General features: G+C 41.1%; 1 protein-coding gene across 1 annotated transcript in view; it reads right to left on the bottom strand.

Annotated features, from left to right (window-relative positions):
• Window positions 1–1,929: 1,929 nt before the first annotated feature.
• The window catches only part of LOC149194950 (IAA-amino acid hydrolase ILR1-like 3), a 146,964-nt gene continuing 125,872 nt past the window's right edge, over window positions 1,930–23,021 (bottom strand). The window contains exons 4-5 of the mRNA XM_089405194.1: window positions 3,079–3,207; window positions 1,930–2,944 (exon numbers count right to left, since the gene is read on the bottom strand). Coding sequence (XP_089261320.1) covers window positions 2,564–2,944; window positions 3,079–3,207 — 510 coding nt within the window. The 3' untranslated portion in view covers window positions 1,930–2,563. The remainder of the gene's footprint in view (window positions 2,945–3,078; window positions 3,208–23,021) is intronic.

Raw genomic sequence — 23,021 nt, 5'->3', positions numbered from 1 at the left:
ATTTAGGTCTTCTCTCTTACCCGTTCGATCCTCTCACGTTGTTTCCCCTTCATAACCATATGGGCCTTGTCTCAGGTTGGCAAATTTTCAGCATTGTTTGAGGGAAAGTGGAAGATTTCCAACTGTAGTTCTACTGCTGGTTGCCAAGGAAGGAGATCAACACTTTCAAGGAAGGTTTATCTATGTATTTCCCAGCTTCACGATTTCTTTCTCGTCATCAATCTAATGGTCTATCTATGTCATTTCTCTTTGGAAATCTATCTGGTCCTTGCAGGTGTCCATGTTCTTTGTTTTGTTTCTTCACAACACAGCGACGGGTCCCTCTTTTGAGTTGGTCATTGTGTTACCCACTGCATCACCCCAAATTACTAACTCTGCGAATATTTCATTCAGTTGTCCTGTATTGGTATATGGTGTCTAGTATTTGGGCACATTTGTGATCTAGTTTTGACAGTCTCACAGGTCGAGTTTTGGCCCAAGCCAATGTGAGTTTCTTGGCTCCAATCTGTGACTTTCCTTTGCAGTTTTACTATTTTGGGTTATACTCTCCCCAGAATTTCGGGTCACTCTTCCTTCCTATGGTTGGTGACACCCTAATTCTTCTCAGCCTCCACGCGTCTGTAATATTGCTTGTTGACCATCGTAGTCTCTTGTTCGTCCCTCCTTCACTCATCCATACTCATATCCCCTTCCATTACATGGCACCCAGACAACGTCTACCCAGCCGTCGAGGTGGCGCTTCAGGCGCATATTTCTCTCGTTGTCGGCGTCTCTTTGGTTGGAACTCAGTGGCCTATCACTTTGACTTCGTTCCCCCTGAAGTGAGGAATGAAATTCTTCACTTAGAAGCAAGGGAGTTTGGGGACCGGTTATACTTTTCTGACTATGAATTTAGTGGTATCACCTTCATGTGGACTCCTGACTCAGGAAAATTTAGAAAGAGGAGGCTCCATTTCCTTCACTCAATAGCTGTGCACCGTCAGCTAGAAACCTTGCTTCACATGGTCATCCGTGATAAGCAAGTCGACAATTATCAGTTATTTGCAGGATAGGAGGAAATTAAGCGTATTCTCTGGGATATTAGATACAATCTGGATGACATCGTGGCCAGATTAACACAAGTAGAGTGCTTCGTGGTGTCTGACTCATACTCTGGATTTAATATACAACCTGAAGCACCAGCAGTCATCAACGCTCCAATAGAGATTTCATCCCAAGGCAACTTCAACTCCCTCTCTCGAGTTGTCATATCGGATTAACAGCTTCTCATGGTTTTAGCATCTCCTTTTGCAAAAAGTTACGCCTACTTTTTTTTGGGCTTGTATCGTTTCCATGGTTTCTTAGTATGCCATTTTCCAACACTATTTTTTGTCTAGTTTACTCTAAACAAACTTATGCATGTAACTATTTATGGGCAATGGGCACAACCATGCTCATTATATCTTTAAACAAGCCTTGTCTACCTAGCTTGATCCTTTTTGTAAGTTTTTGCAAGTTTTTTAACAATCTGGGAAGTTCACCCTGGAATCTAAGGTTGGTACTGATAGGAATGGTGAACTTTGTCTCCAATATTGGGAATATGGGATCCCAGAGGGTTTTTGGGCGATAACAAGCTATCAATGTAATTTCAGTTATCAGTAATAGAAATATATTTACGAAGCTTACAAGAACAAAAAAGAGAGAAGTATTGTGTGATTGTGTATATATAAAACAACAATCAAATACATCTATGTCATAGTGTTTTAGAATTTACATCTATGACTATAAATTATCTTGCCTCCTCTCTCAACCAATCTTCAGATATCATACTGACATTAAACATATTATTTAAATATTATATTATAACCAAAATCAATGCAATCTCTCTTAATGTCTACCTCATATACCATAAAATTAACATAAACCCATATTATTTAAGTGTCGAAATGATAACCAAAGTCCACATGTAAAGACACTAAATACCATTGACAATAACAATAAACACATTGTTCTAGTGTTAGATATTATAGCCAAAGTCAGTATGCTAGCCCTCCTTTTGTGAAAGAAGACATATCGTATATCAGTTCTCTTTGGGTATGTCTCGAAGGGTGTGTGTTGATATCCAGAGTCTCCTCACTGACGATGTGAAGGGGAGGCACCTGTTGATATTATCCCAAAAACTCGGAGCCAGAGAGAGCATGCTAACTCTCCTTGCATATGTGAGCAGAGGAATCTTGTGCAACCACTCTTAAGCTGATGTAATAACGATGATGTTAAAGTGCTTCAGTCACACTAAAAAGTGATCAAACTTGAAAATGTTTTGTTTTGTTGGAAGTTCTCTCACCTCCAATATATTTTTGAGCAGCAGCTTGACTAAGAAAATGAATATGAATGGTTGTCATCTACTCTCTTCACTACTCTTAAGCTGATGTAACAATGATAAGGTGAAATTGCTTCTGTAATGTCGAGTGCTTCTGTCATACTAAAAAGTGATAAAACTTGAAAATGTTTGTTTTGTTGGAAGTTCATTAATTTTTTATCGAGCAGCAGCCTAACTAAGAAAATGAAAACAATTGGTTCTTATCTACTCTGTACTCAAGGGTCTGCCATGGTCCAAATACATTTTTGCAATTGTCGCATGTAAAGCTGATCCAACAGGAAGCACTTCTTCATCTAAGAAAAAATGAGGTGAATGAAGTGAATGGATTGAGCCAATGCTCTCATTTCTCACTCCAATCATCAAAAAGGCACCTGGTATTGTGTGTGTATAAAACGCAAAATCTTCCGCTCCCATTGTCGGATCTCCATTCTTGACATTATGAACCCCAAGCAAAATTTGTCCAACCATTTTCACATGATTATACAGCTTTTTGTCATTGACAGTGGGAGGATATTCAGGGTGTAGATCTTCTCTAAAATCAATAAATCCTGAGCACCCATTTACAGCAGCCTGCTTCTCTATAATCTTCACAAAACCAATTGTATTAGTAGGTTATTTTGTCCTTCATATTCTTATCCATCAAATGGTTTTCTAAAAAATACAACATTTAGTACACATATCAGTGCAAAGATAGCCTTATCTTGCAAAAGGAAAATTACCTCTTTGATTCTTCTCTTTAGCTTAGCAAGTCCTTCAGATGTAAGGCTCCGTAACGTGCCCCCAAATCTAACTTTGTTTGGAATGATATTGAATCCTTTACCACCATCCATGAATGTTACTGACACTACCTTCATGGACAAGAAAAAAGACAGTTTTTGTCTTTTGGTCATTCAGGAAATGGCACTATACCTCGTATTACTCGCTACAAATTCAGATAGTGTTGTACATTCTACAGACAACAGATCGGTATTTCAGGAGATCAAGCAGCACAACTCAAATTCTGTCAAAAAAAAAATCCAATCAAAGAATATATTCGTAATAGACAGCATATTTTGTTTAGAACTATCAACCTACATGTAGCAATTGTGGAAGAAAACTGTATTCAAGCTGTTTTACTGCTTCCAACATTTAGTATATTTGAAAGTGAACCAGGTAGCTTCCGTAAAGTCATATATCACACTCTATTCAAGCCCACTAAAAAGTTATAGGCATCAAAGCTGGAATATGGTAAGAAATATACGAGATCAACCATTGCAAACACAAATGAAGATATTTGTTCCAAATGCTAGCAAATACTTGCTCTAAAAACACAGGGAAATTAAGGAAACAATTAGGGTTTTATTACAAAAAATCATATATTTTCAATATTTATTAGACTTGGATGTTATTGTGTTAGGGTGAAGAATTCTTTGGAATGCATTGGATAAGTAAAAGTTACATTTTATATGCATTTTCCATCCATTAATTAGGGTTGACATCAAGGTTATATGCCTCTTTAACCACTAAAATTTGTTGTAATTTAGTCTCTTGTTTACCCTTTATCTTTGCCCTCTATTATCACAGTTTCCAGGGTGAAATGTGTTGCTGTCATAAATTGTTATATTGTTGCAAATTCTAATTTTTCAAGCTAGTTCATAATAGCTAAGCATAATTTCTTGTGTGTGTTTGGAAATCATGCGCCTCTATTGGTTCACCTAAGCCTTTAGAAGAGTTATTAGAACCTTCGAACTCAAATCTGGAAATTACTCACAAATAAACCTTAAACCCTAAATTCTCGTCTTTATGATTTGGTGGAAAATCATTGTAAAACCCTTAGAGGGCACTTAGCTTAAGTTAATTAGTTAATTTGATTCCTAAGATCTACTAGGAAAGCCTTCCTTGAGTGGAACTATGTCCAATAAAACGAGGTGAGTAGTTGCTGAGGTCTTACTCACAAATAAACCTTAAACCCTAGATTCTTGTCTTTATGATTTGGTGGAAAATCATTGTAAAACCCTTAGAGGGCACTTAGCTTAAGTTAATTAGTTAATTTGATTCCTAAGATCTACTAGGAAAGCCTTCCTTGAGTGGAACTATGTCCAATAAAAAAAGGTGAGTAGTTGTTGAGGTCATAGTGGTAACACTCCCATTGTTGCACTTTGTCTAAGTCACCTAGTGAGGCTTTGCACTAAGATACTAGATTTTGATGTAACAATCTACATAACTAATGACTAAGAATACGTATAAATAGGCGGGCAATATAGGCAATATCACACACATCAGATCATGATCATGGTATATAGATGTATTTGAGTTATTAAGAGTTTGGTTCCTCAAATGGGCTCACATGTTGTTTCTCCAACCTATGTTTATGTTTTGGCGTGCATGATCTTCTCCAAGTAAAAACCAAAGAAGAAAAAAGAAAAACATACAAAAAGACTACTACATAGTTCTCAAGATATGGAGACAAAGCTTCCAAAGGGCAAAGGCATATTGGTTCGCTTCTAAGGTTACAATGAAAGTGTTTACACCATGCCTGGCGGTGCTTCATGTGATGTGGGGTGCATAGCATGTGGACAACTCTCAGTTGTACTATAATTACCATACACATTAGAGATAGTTTACTCATGGATTGTTATACCTTGACTTCATGCTTATGTGGCACACTTCCTAGGAGGTTGGAGACCTATGTGGCATGGTGACAATCTTCATGAGGTGCACAAGTAGGGTTTAGTTGCTTGGGAGGACAACCTATTTGAGGGAGGACTATTGGGCATTTAGGAGGACAGCATTACACCCTGGATAACACGGGAGCACTTATCCACTTACATGGAGGACTTGTTGCCACAAAATCTAACAGTCCCAGTGCAAAGCCTCACTGGGTGGGGCCAAACCCTATGGACACAAGAGAAAAGGTTGCCCCTGTCACCTCAACAACCTTTCTCCTACTCTTTAGTGGTATTCAACCACAAGAGAGGCTTCCCTGGATCACCTAAAGGATATTCTAATACTATGGCTAAAGGTAATGAATAAGAGCTATTAAATATTGGATAGAATATTGGCAAGGCCTAGATGTTCTACACTAGGGTTCAAATACTCTTATGCCTGGGACAAAGATAAGGCTGCTATAACTTAGAGTTTGATTGATATACAATAATAAGGCGCACAATGTCATAAAGTGTTAAAATTGGCAACTAGGGCCAAACTCCACATGGGTCATCTTATTTATAGCAGTTGATATTTTTCTTGGATTCCTCTCTCCGAGAGGTGTAGCATTGATCTAGAGATCATCTGATTCCGACATGTACGAATGAAGTTATGAATTTATTTTTATTATGGACAAATTGTCAAGGTCGGCCAGCAAACTTATGTAGGCTCAAAAGCTCAACAGTCATGTCTATTCATCCTCAACGTTTGCCTATAAATACATGATGCCTCATCCTCATTTGGACATCATTCATCTTCACACATCTCTCTCTCCTCATCTGGTTGGGTACCGATTTCTGGGCAGCTTCTCTCTCCACACATGCGAAGGAAAGGACAGTGATTTTCTATTTTGGGCATTGACCGAATTTTAGGAAGTGTTTTGACCAACGATGACCTATTTGATTGCATTTTTGTGAGGGTTATTTTTGTTTGGGCAGACCGCATTTTTGGGCACAGAAATTGAGGCAATCAATTGACTTTGACCAGTGTTGACTGTAGCTAGGGCTAACTGCAGGTTGACTATTTGACCAGATTTTGACTGGGCTGATTTCAGACTGTTTTGAGGGTTGATTCATCTTGCTGTTTGGAGGCCGAAGTTGACTAAAGTTGACCGAATTGTTGAGGGTCAAATCTGCCTTGTTGACCAACGTTGGCTTCTCTGGTTAGGGATCTTTTATTGCTGTTGTAAATTATCAGATTTCTAAATTGTACTATCTCTCTTTGCTGAACTATTGAAGACTATAAGAAGAATTGATCAAGGGTTTCCCCACATTAGGGTTTGTCCCTGGCTAGTGCCACATCTTGTGTCCTCTTGTCTTGGCTTGTCTTCTACTGTTTATGTTTATGTTCTATCTGCGTTTTACTATCATGTTGACGTGATTGCTAAACTGGATATTGATATTGGGCTAATAAAGAAATTGAAGTAAAATTGCTCTTAAGCATAGAACATACCATTGTTGCCTAAAATTAACATGGTATCAGAGCTAAGGTGAAGACAAAGCCCAAGCAAGAGTGAAAGAGCAATCACCAAAGACAGTTGAACAAGGACAAAAGGTTCAATGGGTTCCTCATCTTACTTCCCGGCTGAAGACAAGCTCCATGATAAATCTGACTATCATGGATGGAAGATGTCTCTTGATTTGACCTTGGAAGAAAAAGAAGTGATGGATTATGTGCAGGGTAAAATCCTTGAACCTCCTTCAAATGCACCGATAGCTACGAAGACCAAGTACAATAGGGTTGAGGTCAAAGCGAAGAAGATTATCAGGGATTCCATTGACAAGCATCTGGTGGCCTATATCTCCAAATTGAAGACCTCCAAGGAGATCTACGACAGGTTGGTCATCATGTTCAAGGTTAGTAAAGCTAATCAATATCTATTTCTCAAGAATAAGTTGAAGGATATTAAGAAGGGTAATGACGAAGATATTTAATCCTATTTCTTGAGGGTTACTGAGATCAAGAATAATCTACTCTCAATTGGAGAAGTCATTCCTGACAAGGAACTTACTCTCACCACCCTTGGAGGACTCCCGCCTTAGTGGTATGTATTTAGAACCTCTATACTCAACAATGATCAAATCCCAGGGTTTGAAGAATTGATGTCGAGATGCATTCAAGCAGAAACAAGAATGGTGGAGCAAGAAATGCCTTCTAATAGAAGCAACCCCACTGCATTCTCCGCTCATGCCAAGAGGAAGAACAATGCAGGTTCAAAGAAGCAGAGTCAAGGAAGACCGGATTCAAAAATGGAAGGAAAGGAAGATGCTTTGTTTGTAATAAGTTTGGCCACTATGCAAGGGAGTGTCCAAATAGAAGGGACACATTGCATGATGATGATCACAATCATTCCAGCAGCAACTTCAACAACAACAATAAAAGGAATGGCAAGTCCAATGGCAAAGGAAAAAGGAATGCGGGACATCAAGGAAATGGTTGACCCTCCAAGAAATCAAGGAACTCCAGGTATGAAGAATCCAATGTCGTTAACAATAAGCAGAAAGAGTACTATCTTATATTGGCCCTCTCCACTGCCTCTACTCCAGACACTTTGAGAAATTGGTTGATTGATAGAGGTGCCTCAAGGGACTTCACCGGATACAAGGAAGCCCTCTCTAATCTGATAGAGAAGGAGACAAACTTGGAGATCATCTTTGGAGACGATGCCACCTACCCCGTGAAGGGAGTAGGGAATGTTACCCTTCAATTGAATCAAGGTAGCACTATTCATTTGCAAGAAGTACTATATGTAGGAATTTACAGGGTAAGTTCCTCAGACAGAACACCAAAGGACACCGCTCACAACCAGATCGCAGATCAATACACCAGTATTTTTGACGTGGTTAAAACCCTCAAAGAGAGAAACAGTCCACGGCCTGAGCCAACGCGGCCACTTCAGGCAATTTATTAATAAAAGAATGAAAATTTACATATGCTTCTCTCATGCACGGATTACCCTACAAATGACCCTCCATGCGCTTTAAATAGAAATCATGGACCAATCAGGTGTCAAGCCACGGATCAAGTGTCGGTAATACCGAGGAGAGAATGAACCGTCGGATCACTACATATCGTGACAGTCGGATTGTAAGTTACAAAATGTACAACGGTAAAGAAACACACTTTACCTAACTCTATACCTAACTCTATACTAGACCAAGTTGTACTTAACTATTTCCTATGTGTCGGAATATCCTAACATCCCCCTTAAGAACAACCAGATCGCAGATCAATACACCAGTATTTTTGACGTGGTTAAAACCCTCAAAGAGGGAAACAATCCACGGCCTGAGCCAACGCGGCCACTTCAGGCAATTTATTAATAAAAGAATGAAAATTTACATATGCTTCTCTCATGCACGGATTACCCTACAAATGACCCTCCATGCGCTTTAAATAGAAATCATGGACCAATCAGGTGTCAAGCCACGGATCAAGTGTCGGTAATACCAAGGAGAGAATGAACCGTCGGATCACTACATATCATGACAGTCGGATTGTAAGTTACAAAATGTACAACGGTAAAGAAACACACTTTACCTAACTCTATATTAGACCAAGTTGTACTTAACTATTTCCTATGTGTCGGAATATCCTAACATCCCCCCTTAAGAACAACTTGGGATAGGATTGAAGGATTTACAAATATGACACAATAGGAGAAGGAAGGAGGCACTAGAGCCTATCCCCCCTTAGTGACAACTTCCTGAATTCCAACCATAAATCGAAGTTTAGTGAACTTCGCCTCTGTGAGAGCCTTTGTAAAGATGTCTGCAACTTGATCATCTGTTGAACAATATTGCACTTCAAGAACATGGTCATGAATGAGCTTTCTAATGAAGTGCATGTGCAGTTCAATGTGTTTGCTGCGCTGATGTTGGACTAGATCTTTGCATAGCTGAATGGCACTTTGATTATCACACCAAAGTGTAGTCGGATGTTGCTGCTGAAAGCCAAACTCTGACAAGATCTGACGAAGCCACAAGGCTTCCTTACTAGCTTCTACGGCACCACGATACTCTGCTTCTGCTGATGAAAGAGAAATGGCAGCTTGTTTCTTACAAGCCCATGTAATAGGTCCTGAACCAAGAGTGAACACATAACCGGCAGTAGACTTCCGATCATTAGGGTCACCAGCCCAATCAGAATCAGTGAAACCAACCAATAGAGGAGCTGCTTCGACACTGTAATGAATCCCAAACTGAACTGTACCTCGAACATAACGAAGTATTCTTTTAGCTGCTTTCCAATGACTTTCACGTGGGTTTCGCATAAACCGAGCAACAAGGCCAACAGCAAAGGAAAGGTCAGGACGAGTATGGGTTAGATACAAAAGTTTTCCTACAAGTTGACGGTATAAGGCAGCATCAACTTCAGGAGAGGTACAAGTGACTGAAAGTTTGACTCCAGACTGAAAGGGAGAAGGGGTTGGCTTATAGTCTTCCATGTGAAAGTGGCAGAGAATATCACAAGCATACTTGGACTGAGAAAGGGAAATACCTTCCTTGGATTGCAAGACTTGAAGACCGAGAAAATAATGTAAGTGTCCTAAGTCTGTCATTTCAAACTTCCTTTTAAGGCTAGACTTCACATGGTTTATAAGGTTGGGATCACTACCGGTAAGGATAAGATCATCAACATAAAGAACAAGAATAATAAGAGACTTGCCCACTTGCTTGGTGTAGACAGTATTGTCAGAATGACACCTAGAAAAGCCAGATTCTTAAAGAAAGCTATCCATTTTGGCATACCAAGCTCGAGGAGCTTGCTTGAGACCATAAAGGGATTTCTTAAGCCGACATACAAGGCTGGAGTCTGTTTTTATGAAGCCAATGGGTTGTTCCATGTAGATTTCTTCATGCAAGTCCCCATGCAAGAAGGCAGATTTAACATCCATCTGATGGACTTCCCATTTGAACGAGGCAGCAAGGGAAAGAACAAGACGGATAGAGTTCATTTTGGCAACAGGGGAGAAGGTTTCAGTGTAGTCAATGCCTTCAACCTGTGAAAAACCTTTAGCAACAAGACGAGCTTTATGTTTATCAACTTTCCCATCTGGTCCATACTTGGTTCTGTAAACCCATTTGCATCTAACAAGTTTTCGTCCCTTTGGTAGAGGAACAAGATCCCATGTATCATTTGCCAATAATGAATGATATTCTTCATTCATAGTTGCTTCCCAATCTGGATGGCCTGAAGCTTCTGCAAAGGTGTCAGGATCATAATTTACTGGAGCTTGAGCCAATAAAGAAGAGGCTCTCTCGAACTGAGAACGTGTACGTCGTTGATCTGTAGGATCACCGGCAAGATCACCTGCTGCATCCCGAGTAGCACGGACCCATTTTGGAAGCTGAGGAGCTGAAGGAGGATCCTGAGAAGGTGGGGGAGGATTGTCATCCTCACTTTCATCATCTGAAGAAGAAATGTTTTCAAAAGTAGAAGAGATAGGGAGAGGTGGCACATCCGCCGGACTAATATTTTCATCAAATTTTACATCTCTTCTAATGATAACATTTTTGGACTTAATGGAATAAGTCTATAGCCTTTGACATCTTCAGAATATCCAACAAAAGTACATTTTTCACTCTTAGGTTCTAAAGCTTTATGCTTTTCATCTGGAATATGGGCCCATGCTTCACTTCCAAAAACACGAAAGTGACTTACATCTGGTTTGATTGAGCTCCATGCTTCTTCTGGAGTGATATTCTTTAAAGCCTTAGTAGGAGTGCGATTTATTATGTAATTTGCACAGTTAATTGCTTCTACCCAAAAACTAAGACCAAGTCCTTTAGATTGTAGCATACAATTAGCCATTTCCTTTAAGGTGCGATTCTTCCTTTCAGCTACACCATTTTGTTGTGGAGTATATGGAACAGTATGTTGCATTTGAATTCCATTCTCAATGCAATAGTTGATGAATGTGTTTTTAACATATTCTCCGCCATTATCAGATCTTAGCTTAAGAATTTGATGTCCAGATTATTTTTCAACAAAGGCCTTGAAGGCCAAAAATGTGTTAAATACTTCACTCTTGAGTTTTAAGAAGTATACCCAAGTGCGTCTGGAGAAATCATCAATGAAAGTTAAGAAATACTTGCAGCCAGAGAATGAAACAACAGGAAGTGGACCACATAAATCACTATGCACAAGCTGTAAAGGGGCTGAGGCGTGCCAAGAGGCACGTTTTTCAAAATTGTCCCGATGATGTTTTCCGAGTACACATCCGGAACAAACACCATCTCTGCAAGATACCATAGGAAGACCTGTCACCATATTTTCTTTACATAGATGCTGAAGGGAGCGATAGTTTAAGTGACCAAATCGCTCATGCCAAAGTTTGTTCACTTCATCGTTATGAGCAACAAATACTGAGGGAAGATTTGATGACCCAAAGTTGTGAAACTTATACAACCTTGTAGAATCATCAGCAATGCCAGTAGCTAAAATCTTTTAGGATCTCTTAGGTCCTTGATTACAACATCATGAGGTGAAAATTCAACAATTTTACCTTCACCTGAATGAGTTATCTGATATACAGATAGAAGGTTGCAGGATAAGGTTGGAACACATAATACATCATTAAACTAACCATTGTCTAGATGAACAGTTCCAGTCCCTACAACACTAAGAGATCTATCATCACCAACATATATATTTTTGGTGTTACAATCATTTAAAGAAGAAAACATGGCTTTGGTTTTGGCCATGTGATAAGAAGCTCCAGAATCAATGAGCCACTCATGAGAATGAGAAGAAGAAGATACATTTAATGCATAACCAGACCGAGATGATTGACAACCACATGCAGAAAGTGCCATTCCTGAAGATGAAGTTGAAGTTGAAGAATGCTCCACATGGATGTTATGTTTCTTCATCGCTGCTTCCAAGGCTTCCATCTTCTTAAAGCATTTGGATTCTAAGTGGCCATCTCGATTACAAAAGTTGCAATGTCTATCAGTCTTCTTCCATTTGTTTTTATTTGTCTTATCATTTTGTTGAAATGATTTTTCATTTTGAGGCTGAGATTGCTTAGGACCCTTGTTTGGTTTAGGACCATTCTTTTTAGGATATGACTTCTTAGGATTCTTTGAATTTGGTTGCTGCTGGGCGGCTAATGCTTTCTTGGAAGTTTCCAAGATTAAGAAGACCAAGGTGTAAGAGTTTTTCTTGTTCTCTTATTAAAGAATCACAAAAAGAGTCAAAGGAAGGGGACTTGTAGTCTGTTCCTTGAGAAATGAAGGCTTCTCTTGTAGAATGGAAGGTGGAAACAAACACACAGTAGGCTGGTCCCAACTTAGTAAGAATGGAATAGATAAGGTTACTATCTTCTTTCTTAACTTTAACACCTTCCAAGAGATATCTAAGGGTCTTGAACTTGGACAAGAAATCTTCAATGCAAGAAAAATTATTAGGGTCCAATGTAAGCAACTCATTTTCAAGTTGATGGGCTCTAAGTTCATTTTTAATCCCAAAAACTTTATTGATTTGTTTCATTGCTTCATCAGGAGTATCAAGTTCTGCAATATGGAATCTAAGATCTGGAGAAATAGACATCCCTATCAATCCACGTGTTTGATCTTGCCTATTTTCCCATTTAGCAGCCTTATCTTCATCCTTCGGTTTCTTTTCTTGGCCTGAGGCTATTCTGTAGAGACCTTTACTTCTAAGTAAATCCTCAATGTAGGACAACCATTGGAAGTAGTTGGTGTGTCAAGGGTAACTTGGTATTGACTTTCCATTTCAACGGAAACTGAAGCTAAAGATGTTGAAAATAAGTGTTCCAATGGATAGATCTCGAAAAATTAGGCTGGTTTAAAAAAAACGGCTCTGAAAACGGCTTCCGGATGAAGAAGTTATGGCTTTTTGAAAAAAAGTTGATGAAGTTGCCGACGAAGTGCGGGAATGTGCGAAAATGAAAAAGTCCGCCCCCACAAAATGGAGACTTGAACCCAAGACCTCTACTCTCTTAAAATAGCTTTGAACCAATTGAGCTATACAAAAAATTTGAGAGAGAGAGAGAGAGGGGGGGGGGTGCTTTGGGTTGCGTGCTTGCTTTGAGAAAGCTCTTTTTCCCTACAAAACAAAAAACACAAAACCCAACACGGACATGCAAAGAAAACGAACCTTACGGCTCGAAGTTAGCTTTAGCCGAAAAAACTAAATATTTTCAAAAATGAACCTTGCGGCTCAAAGTTAGCTTTAGCCGAATACTAAATATTTTTCTCAATGTTTCTGATTTTCCGAGATCACACCAAGGCGCAGGGAAAAGAGCATACGCATGAGAAAAATCCTTCCTTTCTGTTTCTGATTTGCCCAGATCGCACAGAGTCGCAGGGCAAAGAGCATACGCAAAAATGAAAGGTATAGATCCAGTAATAAAAAAGGCTAAATAAACCGAAACCGAAATAAACAGAGAGAAAATAACTGTAAACTGCAAATAAACATTGTATACCTCCAAATCTTAAAAATGACGCAGCTAGGGCTACCGGAAACCTTTTTGAATAAAACGAAAGGGGTTCCTCACTGGAACAGATGCTCCCAACACAACAGAGCAGTCCTCTCGGCCCGAAAGCAGTCGGAAACAGTAGATCTAGGAAACGGCAGTCGGATGCAGTTCTACCGGCTTCAGATTTGGATCACCAGGACGCGGCCCTCAAATAGCTCTGATACCATGTAGGAATTTACAGGGTAAGTTCCTCAGACAGAACACCAAAGGACACCGCTCACAACCAGATCGCAGATCAATACACCAGTATTTTTGACATGGTTAAAACCCTCAAAGAGGGAAACAGTCCACGGCCTGAGCCAACGCGGCCACTTCAGGCAATTTATTAATAAAAGAATGAAAATTTACATATGCTTCTCTCATGCACGGATTACCCTACAAATGACCCTCCATGCGCTTTAATAGAAATCATGGACCAATCGGGTGTCAAGCCACGGATCAAGTGTCGGTAATACCGAGGAGAGAATGAACCGTCGGATCACTACATATCGTGACCGTCGGATTGTAAGTTACAAAATGTACAACGGTAAAGAAACACACTTTACCTAACTCTATACCTAACTCTATACTAGACCAAGTTGTACTTAACTATTTCCTATGTGTCGGAATATCCTAACACTATATGTACCTGATCTCAAGAAGAACCTGGTATCCATTTCGGAAATGGAAGATAAAGGATTCCAGGTGGCTTTTATCGATGGAAAGGTATGTGTTTGGAAAAGAAATTTTAAAGATGCTTTTACTCTTGGGTTTAGAGTTGACACTTTGTAACAAGTTGAAGGAAGTCCATTGGGAGCCATGTCTTGCGACACATCTCTACAATATGAACTATGGCACCGGAGGTTCGCCCATCTTCATTATAAGGCACTACCCGATGTGAGACAGATGGTGACATGTATGCCCGAGTTCAAAGTAGAGTATGAAAGTGTATGTCCAGGATGTGACGAAGGAAAACTTACAAGGGGACCATTCCCCTCAAGAAATAGCAAGACCACAGACATATTGCAATTGATCCACTCCAACATATCTGGTATGATGCCCGTAAACTCCTTGGGAGGATACTTATATTATCTCACCTTTGTGGATGATTATTCTTGCATGACCTGGATCTACTTCTTGAAGAAGAAGGATGAAGTGTTCACCTAGTTCCGACACTTCAAAGTCTTGATCGAAAACCAATTCGAGAAGAAAACCAAGATATTAAAGACTGATAATGGGACCGAGTACGAATCCAATGAATTCCAAGATTATTGCAAAGAAGTTGGCATTAAGAGGGAGACTACAACGCCATACACTCCCAAGCAGAATGGTGTGGCTGAAAGGAAGAATCGCTCTATTGTAGAAGTTGTTCGTGCCATGCTTCATGATCAAGGCCTTCCGAAGTTTCTATGGGCTGAAGCTGCAAATATCGTCGTGTATGTTCAAAACCGATGCCCTCATCAAGCATTGGACTCCAAGACTCCCGAAGAAATGTTCACTAGTAAGAAACCCGATGTCTCTCATTTTAGAATTTTCGGAAGCCCCATATATTTTCATGTGCCGAAAGAGAAAAGAAGGAAATTGGGTGAATCTGGGAAGAAAGGAATCTTTGAGGGCTACAGTGAAAATTCTAAGGGATATAGAATTTATGTGGCTGGTCAAAAGGAAGTTGTGATAAGTCATGATGTCACCTTTGATGAAGATATGGCCCTCAGGAAGATCAACAACCTTCCTATCCTAAGGAAGGGAAATCAGGTGAAAAAGAGGACGAATCGATGCCTCATGTTGATGAACCTATGGATCCTATTCATCCTCCTCCTCATGAGCCTTCCTCCTCCAAGAGGAGACCCTCATGGCTTAGGAAGATACTCAAAGATGTCAAGAGACACATTGCACCAAGGGGGACTTTTCGTGAAAGCAAAAAGCCGAACAGGTATCAAGGATATTTGACCACCATGAGCACTATCATTGAAAATGGGCCTTCATCATTCGAGGAAGTCGTGAAGCAACAAGTATGGAAGGATGCTATGAATGAAGAATATGAGTCAATTATGAAGAATGATGTCTGGGATGTGGTCCCTAGACCCCAGGACAAATTGGTTGTCACCTCCAAGTGGCTCTACACATGGAGCTGATGGAAGTGCAGAAAAATTAAAGGCTTGCTTTGTTGCCTGAGGCTTCTCTCAAAAGGAAGGTGTAGATTATGATGAGATATTTGCACCTGTTGCCCGATACACCACCATCCGCTCAATCATAGCCCTTGCTCCCTCGCAAAGATGGAACCTACATCAGATGGATGTCAAGACCGCCTTCTTGCATGGTTCAATCAAAGAGGAAGTCTATGTGGAACAACCCGAGGGGTTTGAGGTTCATGATTGGGAATCTCATGTATGCAGGTTGAAGAAAGCTCTCTATGGATTGAAGAAAGCACCCCGGGCTTGGTATGAGAGGATCGATAGCTATGTGATGAAGCTAGGATTCACTAGAAGTGAAGCCGATCCGAAACTTTACTTTAAGGTTGAAAACTATAAACCTCTCATTCTGGTATTTTATGTGGATGACATCTTTCTAACAGGTGCAGACCCTCTCATTCACAAATGTAAGAGGGAGTTGGCTTCTGAATTTGAGATGGACCTAGAACCGATGCACTATTTCCTAGGGTTGGAGGTCTGGAAAAAGCCAAGTGAAATTTTCCTCTCTCAAGGAAAATATGTTGGGAAGATATTGGAACGATTTGGGATGGTGGACTGTAAGCCTGTGACTACTCCGATAGAACTTAACTTTATATGGTAGTGCTGCTAGACCTGAATTGGGAAATGCTTCTGAGTATCGCAACTCATAGGAGCTCTAATGTTCTTGGTGAACTCCCGTCTGGACATATGTGTTGCAGTTAACACATTGAGCCAATACATGGTTGAGTCTTATCATATACATTGGATTGTTGCTAAGAATCTTTTGGGATATCTTCAGGGCACAATCACTCATGGACTGAGATACATTGCCGGAAATGTGAGGCTGCATTGTTATTCTGATGTTGATTGGGATGGCAGTGTGGTGGATCGCAAGAGCACTTCTGGATGTTGTTTTTCTTTGGGTTCTGCTTCGATATCCTGGACGAGCAGGAAGCAGAAATCGATTGACTTGAACACCGCAGAGGCCGAATACATAACTGCTAGTATGGCCTCCTGTGACACTGTCTGGTTGAGGAAGCTCTTTAGTGAGCTGTTTAGACATGTGTTGGATACCACCGTGATCCTCCGCGACAACCAGAGTGGTATCTGATTATCAGAGAATCCTGTGTTTCATGATCGCTCCAAGCATATAGATATCAGGTACCACATTATCTGGGACATGGTACAATAAGGAGCAATAAGGCTCCATCACATTGGGACCGATGAGCAGGTCGCCGATATTTTGAGTAGGGAAATGAGGATAGGGACCACAGTACTACCGATGGACGCATCGTGTACTACCGTACTCCCTATGCTAGGATCACCGATATTGATCTAGGATCAATGGGAACTGACTTTGGGTCAATAAGAGTGGTATGAGACACTATCTTTTGATTGGAACTGACTTTGGGTCAGTAAGAGTGGTATGAAACACTCTCTTTTGATTGGAACTGACTTCAGGTCAGTAGAGAATGGTATGATACATTCTCGATCACTTCTTCTTCTTCATAGTTCAGCAAAGCATAGAAGTGCATTGATGGCAGAGATAGTACAGAATGGCAGATGGATTAGTAGATGGAGTTCTCCCTAGTTGAGAGGGAGTGTTAAAATTGGCAACTAGGGCCAAACTCCACATGGGTCATCTTATTTATGGCAGCTGATATTTTTCTTGGATTCCTCTCTCCGAGAGGTGAAGGATTGATCTAGAGATCATCTGATTCTGACATGTACAAATGAAGTTATGAATTTATTTTTATTATGGACAAATCGTCATGGTCGGCTAGCAAACTTATGTAGGCTCAGAAGCCCAACAGTGACGTCTATTCATCCTCAACATTTGCCTATAAATACATGATGTCTTATGCTCATTTAGACATCATTCATCTTCACACATCTCTCTCTCCTCATCCGATTGGGCACGGATTTCTAGGCAGCTTCTCTCTCCACACGGGCGAAGGAAAGGACAGTGATTTTCTATTTTGGGTGTTGACTAGCATTCACTGAATTTCAGGAAGTGTTTTGAGTCTTGACCAGCGTTGACCAGCCAGCATTGACCTGTTTGATTGCGTATTTGTGAGGGTTATTTCTGTTTGAGTAGGCCGCATTTCTAGGTATAGAAATCAAGGAAATTCGTTGACTTTGACCAACGTTGAGTGCAGCTAGGGCTGACCGCAGGTCGACTGTTTGACCAGATTTTGACTGGGCTGATTTCAAACTATTTTGAGGGCTGATTCATCTTGCTTTTTGGAGGTCGAAGTTGACTAAAGTTGACCGAATTGTTGAGGGTCAAATCTGCGTGGTTGACCAGCGTTGGCTTCTCTGGTTAGGGCTCTTTTATTTCTGTTATAAACTATCAGATTCGTAAATTGTACTCTCTCTGTGCTGAACTCTTGAAGACTATAAGAAGAATTGATCAAGGGTTTCCGCACATTAGGGTTGGTCTTTGGTTGGTGCCACATCTTGTGTCCTCTTGTCTTGGCTTGTCTTCCACTATTTATGTTCTATCTGCATTTTACTATCATGTTGATGTGATTGCTAAAATGGATATTGATAATGGGCTAATAAAAAAATTGAAGTAAAATTGCTCTTAAGCATAGAAAATACCATTGTTGCCCAAAATTAACATAAAGAAGCTAAGGAAAAGGCCTTCTAATGATAATCAGCAAAAAAGTGAACAAAGGCCTTCCAATAGAGACCAGAGTTAAGATAGGAATTTGATTTTTATCGTTGTTAGGCATGCATGAATAGGAAAGAAAAGATGACATCAGCCATAAATGAGGAAGGTTAACCCTGCACTATGCTAGATTTTAACTTTATTTGATTTATAGATTCAAGTCCTAAATTATGAGCCACAAACATCCAACTACAATTCACTATTATGCATAAATTTTCCCTAGAAACCCTAGTGTCTAACCCTAGACGACTTGGAATGGGAGAAAAATAAAATTTAATAAAATTATGGATGATCAACACACCAATGATTAGTGCCTTATCTTACTAGGGTTTAATAGAGTCTTCTAAGGCTAAATTTCTATTGGAAATATCAGCTATACTTTGGTGGGGGCGGGGGGTGTTGAATCAATATTGAGCTCTTTAAAAAAAATTAAGTCAATAAACCAGTATGCAAGAGATCATTAACAAGAGTGCATCAAATTTACAGGGAAAACTCAATAATGAGATTAAATTGATAAAATCATAATTTATTACATAGGAGATAACAATCTCCAAAATCCAACTCAAAGGATGTTACAACACCTTGGGATTTTGTCAGTTGCAGCTAACTCAGAGCACCAACTCCCTTGGGTTTTCCTACACCAACAAAGAGGAGGCTACAACCCCTTAGAACACAAACTTCAATAAAATTGTCCAAAACAACCTTCCTTAAGTCTGCCTTCAAAATCTCTTCAAATTTGTCCCTAATTTAGTTTTAAAAACCTATCAATGCTCATGCGCAGTCAATGGGTACATGACACTTCAGATCTACTTCCAACCCTGCTCATCCATGGAGTGTTGTCTACTATTGTGGAGGCCCATGGCTCTCAACGCACACCCTACATGCGCCAATGTAGCTCTTTGGAGGATTGAAACCCCATATAGGGAGACCAAACCCAAGATGGAGACCATCTATAATCCTGCATAAGATCCAATGCATCCCCTAGCCTTCCAGTACAACAAGTCATCAATAAAATCGAGTAACAGAGATTACAACCCACGGACAACAGGTGGGGACTTCATAATGTCATGCCCTTCCATAATGGCCTTTGGCATGTGCTAATATCTCCAAGCTCCAAATGGGGTTAACCAAATATCCTATTAGGTGGTTTCTACTTCTAAAGGAGATAGTATGTCCAAGGTACATCCTTCAAAAGGTGGTGGCATGTGATAAAGAGATGAATGGAGTAGGGAATGAAAAGGGGCAGTGTTGGGCCACATGTTTGGGTACAAGGGTAGCTAGAAAAAGGGAAGCCCATGCTTGGGTGTATAATGTATAGGAGGGAGCAATCGTGGTACATGAGGTGCCTCAGCCTTGATTTTTCTACCCTTCTTTATATGCCTTTTGCCTTTTATGAATTTTCTTTAATTAACTGCTCGGGGCTCAAGGCGTAAGAGCATGATGTGTAAGATATAGCAGTGGATACTCCCTTTAAGGTAGGGTGGTTCATTGCCCACCAGGGGTTGGGACAATCATGGGTTCCTACATGATAAAGGAAGCTCATCTGGGGCCTGTAGGAACTAGGGTGATGGCAATGATGATGGGGTAGAGCTCATGTATTGGCTTTTGCCCACGTGTAAATGTGTTTGTCCTAGCTATCTGTTGCATCTTGTGGTACATTTTCCTATTGATTGTGACCAATTATGCTTTTACTTTTATTTTTAGCTGCATCAACCTCTGGGGCATCGTTCCAGGCCCGACTAGAAGCGCTCGAGCGGCAAAGGAACGCGATGATGGATAGCTTTGCGCAGATCCTTCAGCGGCTACCCAGAGGCGACGCATCGGCTTCCAACAGCGACTCTGGAAATGCCACACCGTTTAAGGTACAAGTTAATTTTGAAATCCCCATCTTCGAGGGTCAAATAGATGCAGATGTTGTAGATAAATGGTTAAATCTGCTAGATGGGTATTTTTCTGTTCATGAATTTTCAAGTCGGGAAAAGATTGTTTTCGCTCTTCTCAAAGCAGCCCCCCACGTCAAGGACTGGTGGGAAACTTACTGCGAGCAGAAGGATGAAAGTACAGGCTCACTATTTTCAGCTGCAACCACTTGGAATGACTTCTGGGATGCCATCAAGGAGCAGTACTACCCTTCGGAAGCTATGAGGACAAATACATGAAATGGACCACACTGCGGCAGGGACGAGACCAAGATGTGCCGGAGTTCACAAACATTTTTCATACCCTTCGTACACAGTTGGGTATTAAAGATTCTGAGCTACATCTAGTACTCAAATACCGCGGTTGCCTACACAGATACATCCAGGAAGAGATGGGGTTCTTGAACATCTCCTCACTCAGCATAGCATACCGATACGCTGTCAAAATCGAGCAAAAGTTCAAACAGAAGAAGCGAGACTTTGGATCTGCAAATCCGAAGCCCAAAGGACAAAGCCAAGGCGGGGTGACCCAAGACAACCCGTCGAAGCCTCAAGAAAAGAACAATACCACGAAGCCGAAGAAGGACACAGGAAAGTGGTGTGAGTTCCACAAGAGTCCCACTCATAACACAAGTGAGTGTCGGACCAAGCAATCGCTGGTGACCGAGTTGAAGGCTTCCGAATCAGATGCATGTTCTGACCCTGAGCCAGAACCTGACAAGGGGAATGACAAAGGGAAGCAGATCATTGATGCGGATCCCAGCGCCACTGTTGCCACTGCCAAGATCCAGAAGACTGAACCTGCAGATCCAGAAGAGGGGGAGCGCCTTTTCCACTCACAGATGTGGGTGAAGGGTTCGCCGCTGCAATTCATTGTCGACGGTGGCAGCCAAAAGAACCTCATTTCAGCAAAGGTCGTGAAGCGGTTGGGCCTACCGACTACACCGCACCCGCAGCCGTACAATATCGGGTGGCTTCATGAAGGACGAGATCTCAAAGTTCGCCAGCAGTGCCGCCTTCCCTACAGCATCAAGCCCTTCATAGACGAGGTATTGTGTGATGTTACACCTCTGGATGTTTGCGATGTACTATTAGGCCAGCCATACTTGTGGAGGCGACATGCTGTGTATGAGTCAAGGCCTCGCGCTGTCATTATTTCTTTGGGTGATTCATTATACAGGATACCGGAGGTAGCCCCACCTACCGCCACCTCTTTGATCACTGCTAAGAAAGGCAGCAAGCTCATCTCCCAGACCAGGAAATTCATCTGTCTGGCTCACTCCCAAAGTAAGGGGAAGATCGTTGCTACATCCATGACCCCCACAAAGGGTTCCTCCACGCAGCAGCAGCAGCAAAGGGATACAGTCATGATAGAACACAGGAACAACTTCTCCTCACCCACAGGGGTACCACACAAGTTTCAGGTGGGCAACAAAGTTTGGTTACATCTGCAGAAAGAACGCCTTACAAGAGCCCATCAGAAGCTCCGACCACTCTGACATGGTCCTTACACCAGTACCAAGGCTACGGGCAACAATGCTTTGAAGCACAACATTCCTCCATTCCTTTGCTTGCACCGAGTGTTCAATGTGGACCATCGTCGACCATGCTTCCCACCATTTCTGGTCACATCAGAGATTACAGAACAGCTCACCAGAGACCTAGCTCAGCAGAAGCTTCCTCATCTCAGGGAGGAACTCAATGCAATGGGGACCATTGCTTCCTAAGGGGGAGGAATGATTCGGGTGGATGTTGGTGGCCACCCACCTATCCCATTTGGACCCCCACAATTGTCTCTTTCAGCTTTTTCAGTTTCCTAAATTGTAGCACAGTTTACTATTTTTAGCAGTTTTTCGGGTCCTGAACTTCCGGAGCCGTTTTGAGGCCCTAAACGATGTTTTTTGGAAAATCTGGGGCAACATGGGTCCATGGACCGATGTTGCCTCCCAAAGTGGTAGTGCTCGGATAGATCTTTCTAACGAGCTATTGTACGCGTCAAACGGAGATCGTATGCCAAAGTTACGACCCCGGGAAATTGATGTACCAATTTACCCAAATGGGGCCCACAATTTGGCGTTTCATCTTCTAGGGTTACGTTTTGGAATGTTAGTTCAGAATAGTTCAGAGGCATGTAGCCACACATCTCTTCTCAGAGATAAGCTACCATCGCCCTAGCTGGTTTATTTCCATTTTTGGTTGTAAGCATATTTCAGTATTTTCCATTAATGAAATGAAGTATTATTTCCGTTGCATCTTTGTGTATATGGTTATCTCTGTAATTTGTTGCGTTCCTGTTTAAATCTGGATCATGAAGTGCCTGAGGTTCCTTGCTTTCTTTTGAAGAGTCGACCATTTCTCCTTGATGAACTGTATTACCTGTCATTCCCTTGACCTTGGAATGATTTGTTTGTCTTCATCAAGAGAAGTGTCTCTGCCATCCAGACACTCCTTCGCATAATGACCAAACTTATTGTAACCAAGGCATCTATCTTTCCTTCCATCCTTAGATCCGAACTTCCCAATGAAGTGATCTTTAGGTAGGCCATCAGAAATTTCCACTGCGCCATTCTGATAATATTCTCTGCTTCGATTTCACCCTTAGTGAATTAGAAGAGGGATGAGGAACCCATTGATCCTTTTGTCCTGTCCCAACTGTCTTCGGTGATTGCTCTTTCACTCTTGCTTGGGCATTGTCTTCACCTCAGCTCTGATACCATGTTAATTTTAG

The sequence above is a fragment of the Pinus tabuliformis genome, chromosome 2_2 (genome assembly GCF_031772625.1).
Source record: "Pinus tabuliformis cultivar Carrire ecotype Pingquan chromosome 2_2, CPIR1, whole genome shotgun sequence".
NCBI lineage: Eukaryota > Viridiplantae > Streptophyta > Pinopsida > Pinales > Pinaceae > Pinus > Pinus tabuliformis.
This window is presented reverse-complemented; position numbering and strand designations above follow the sequence as displayed.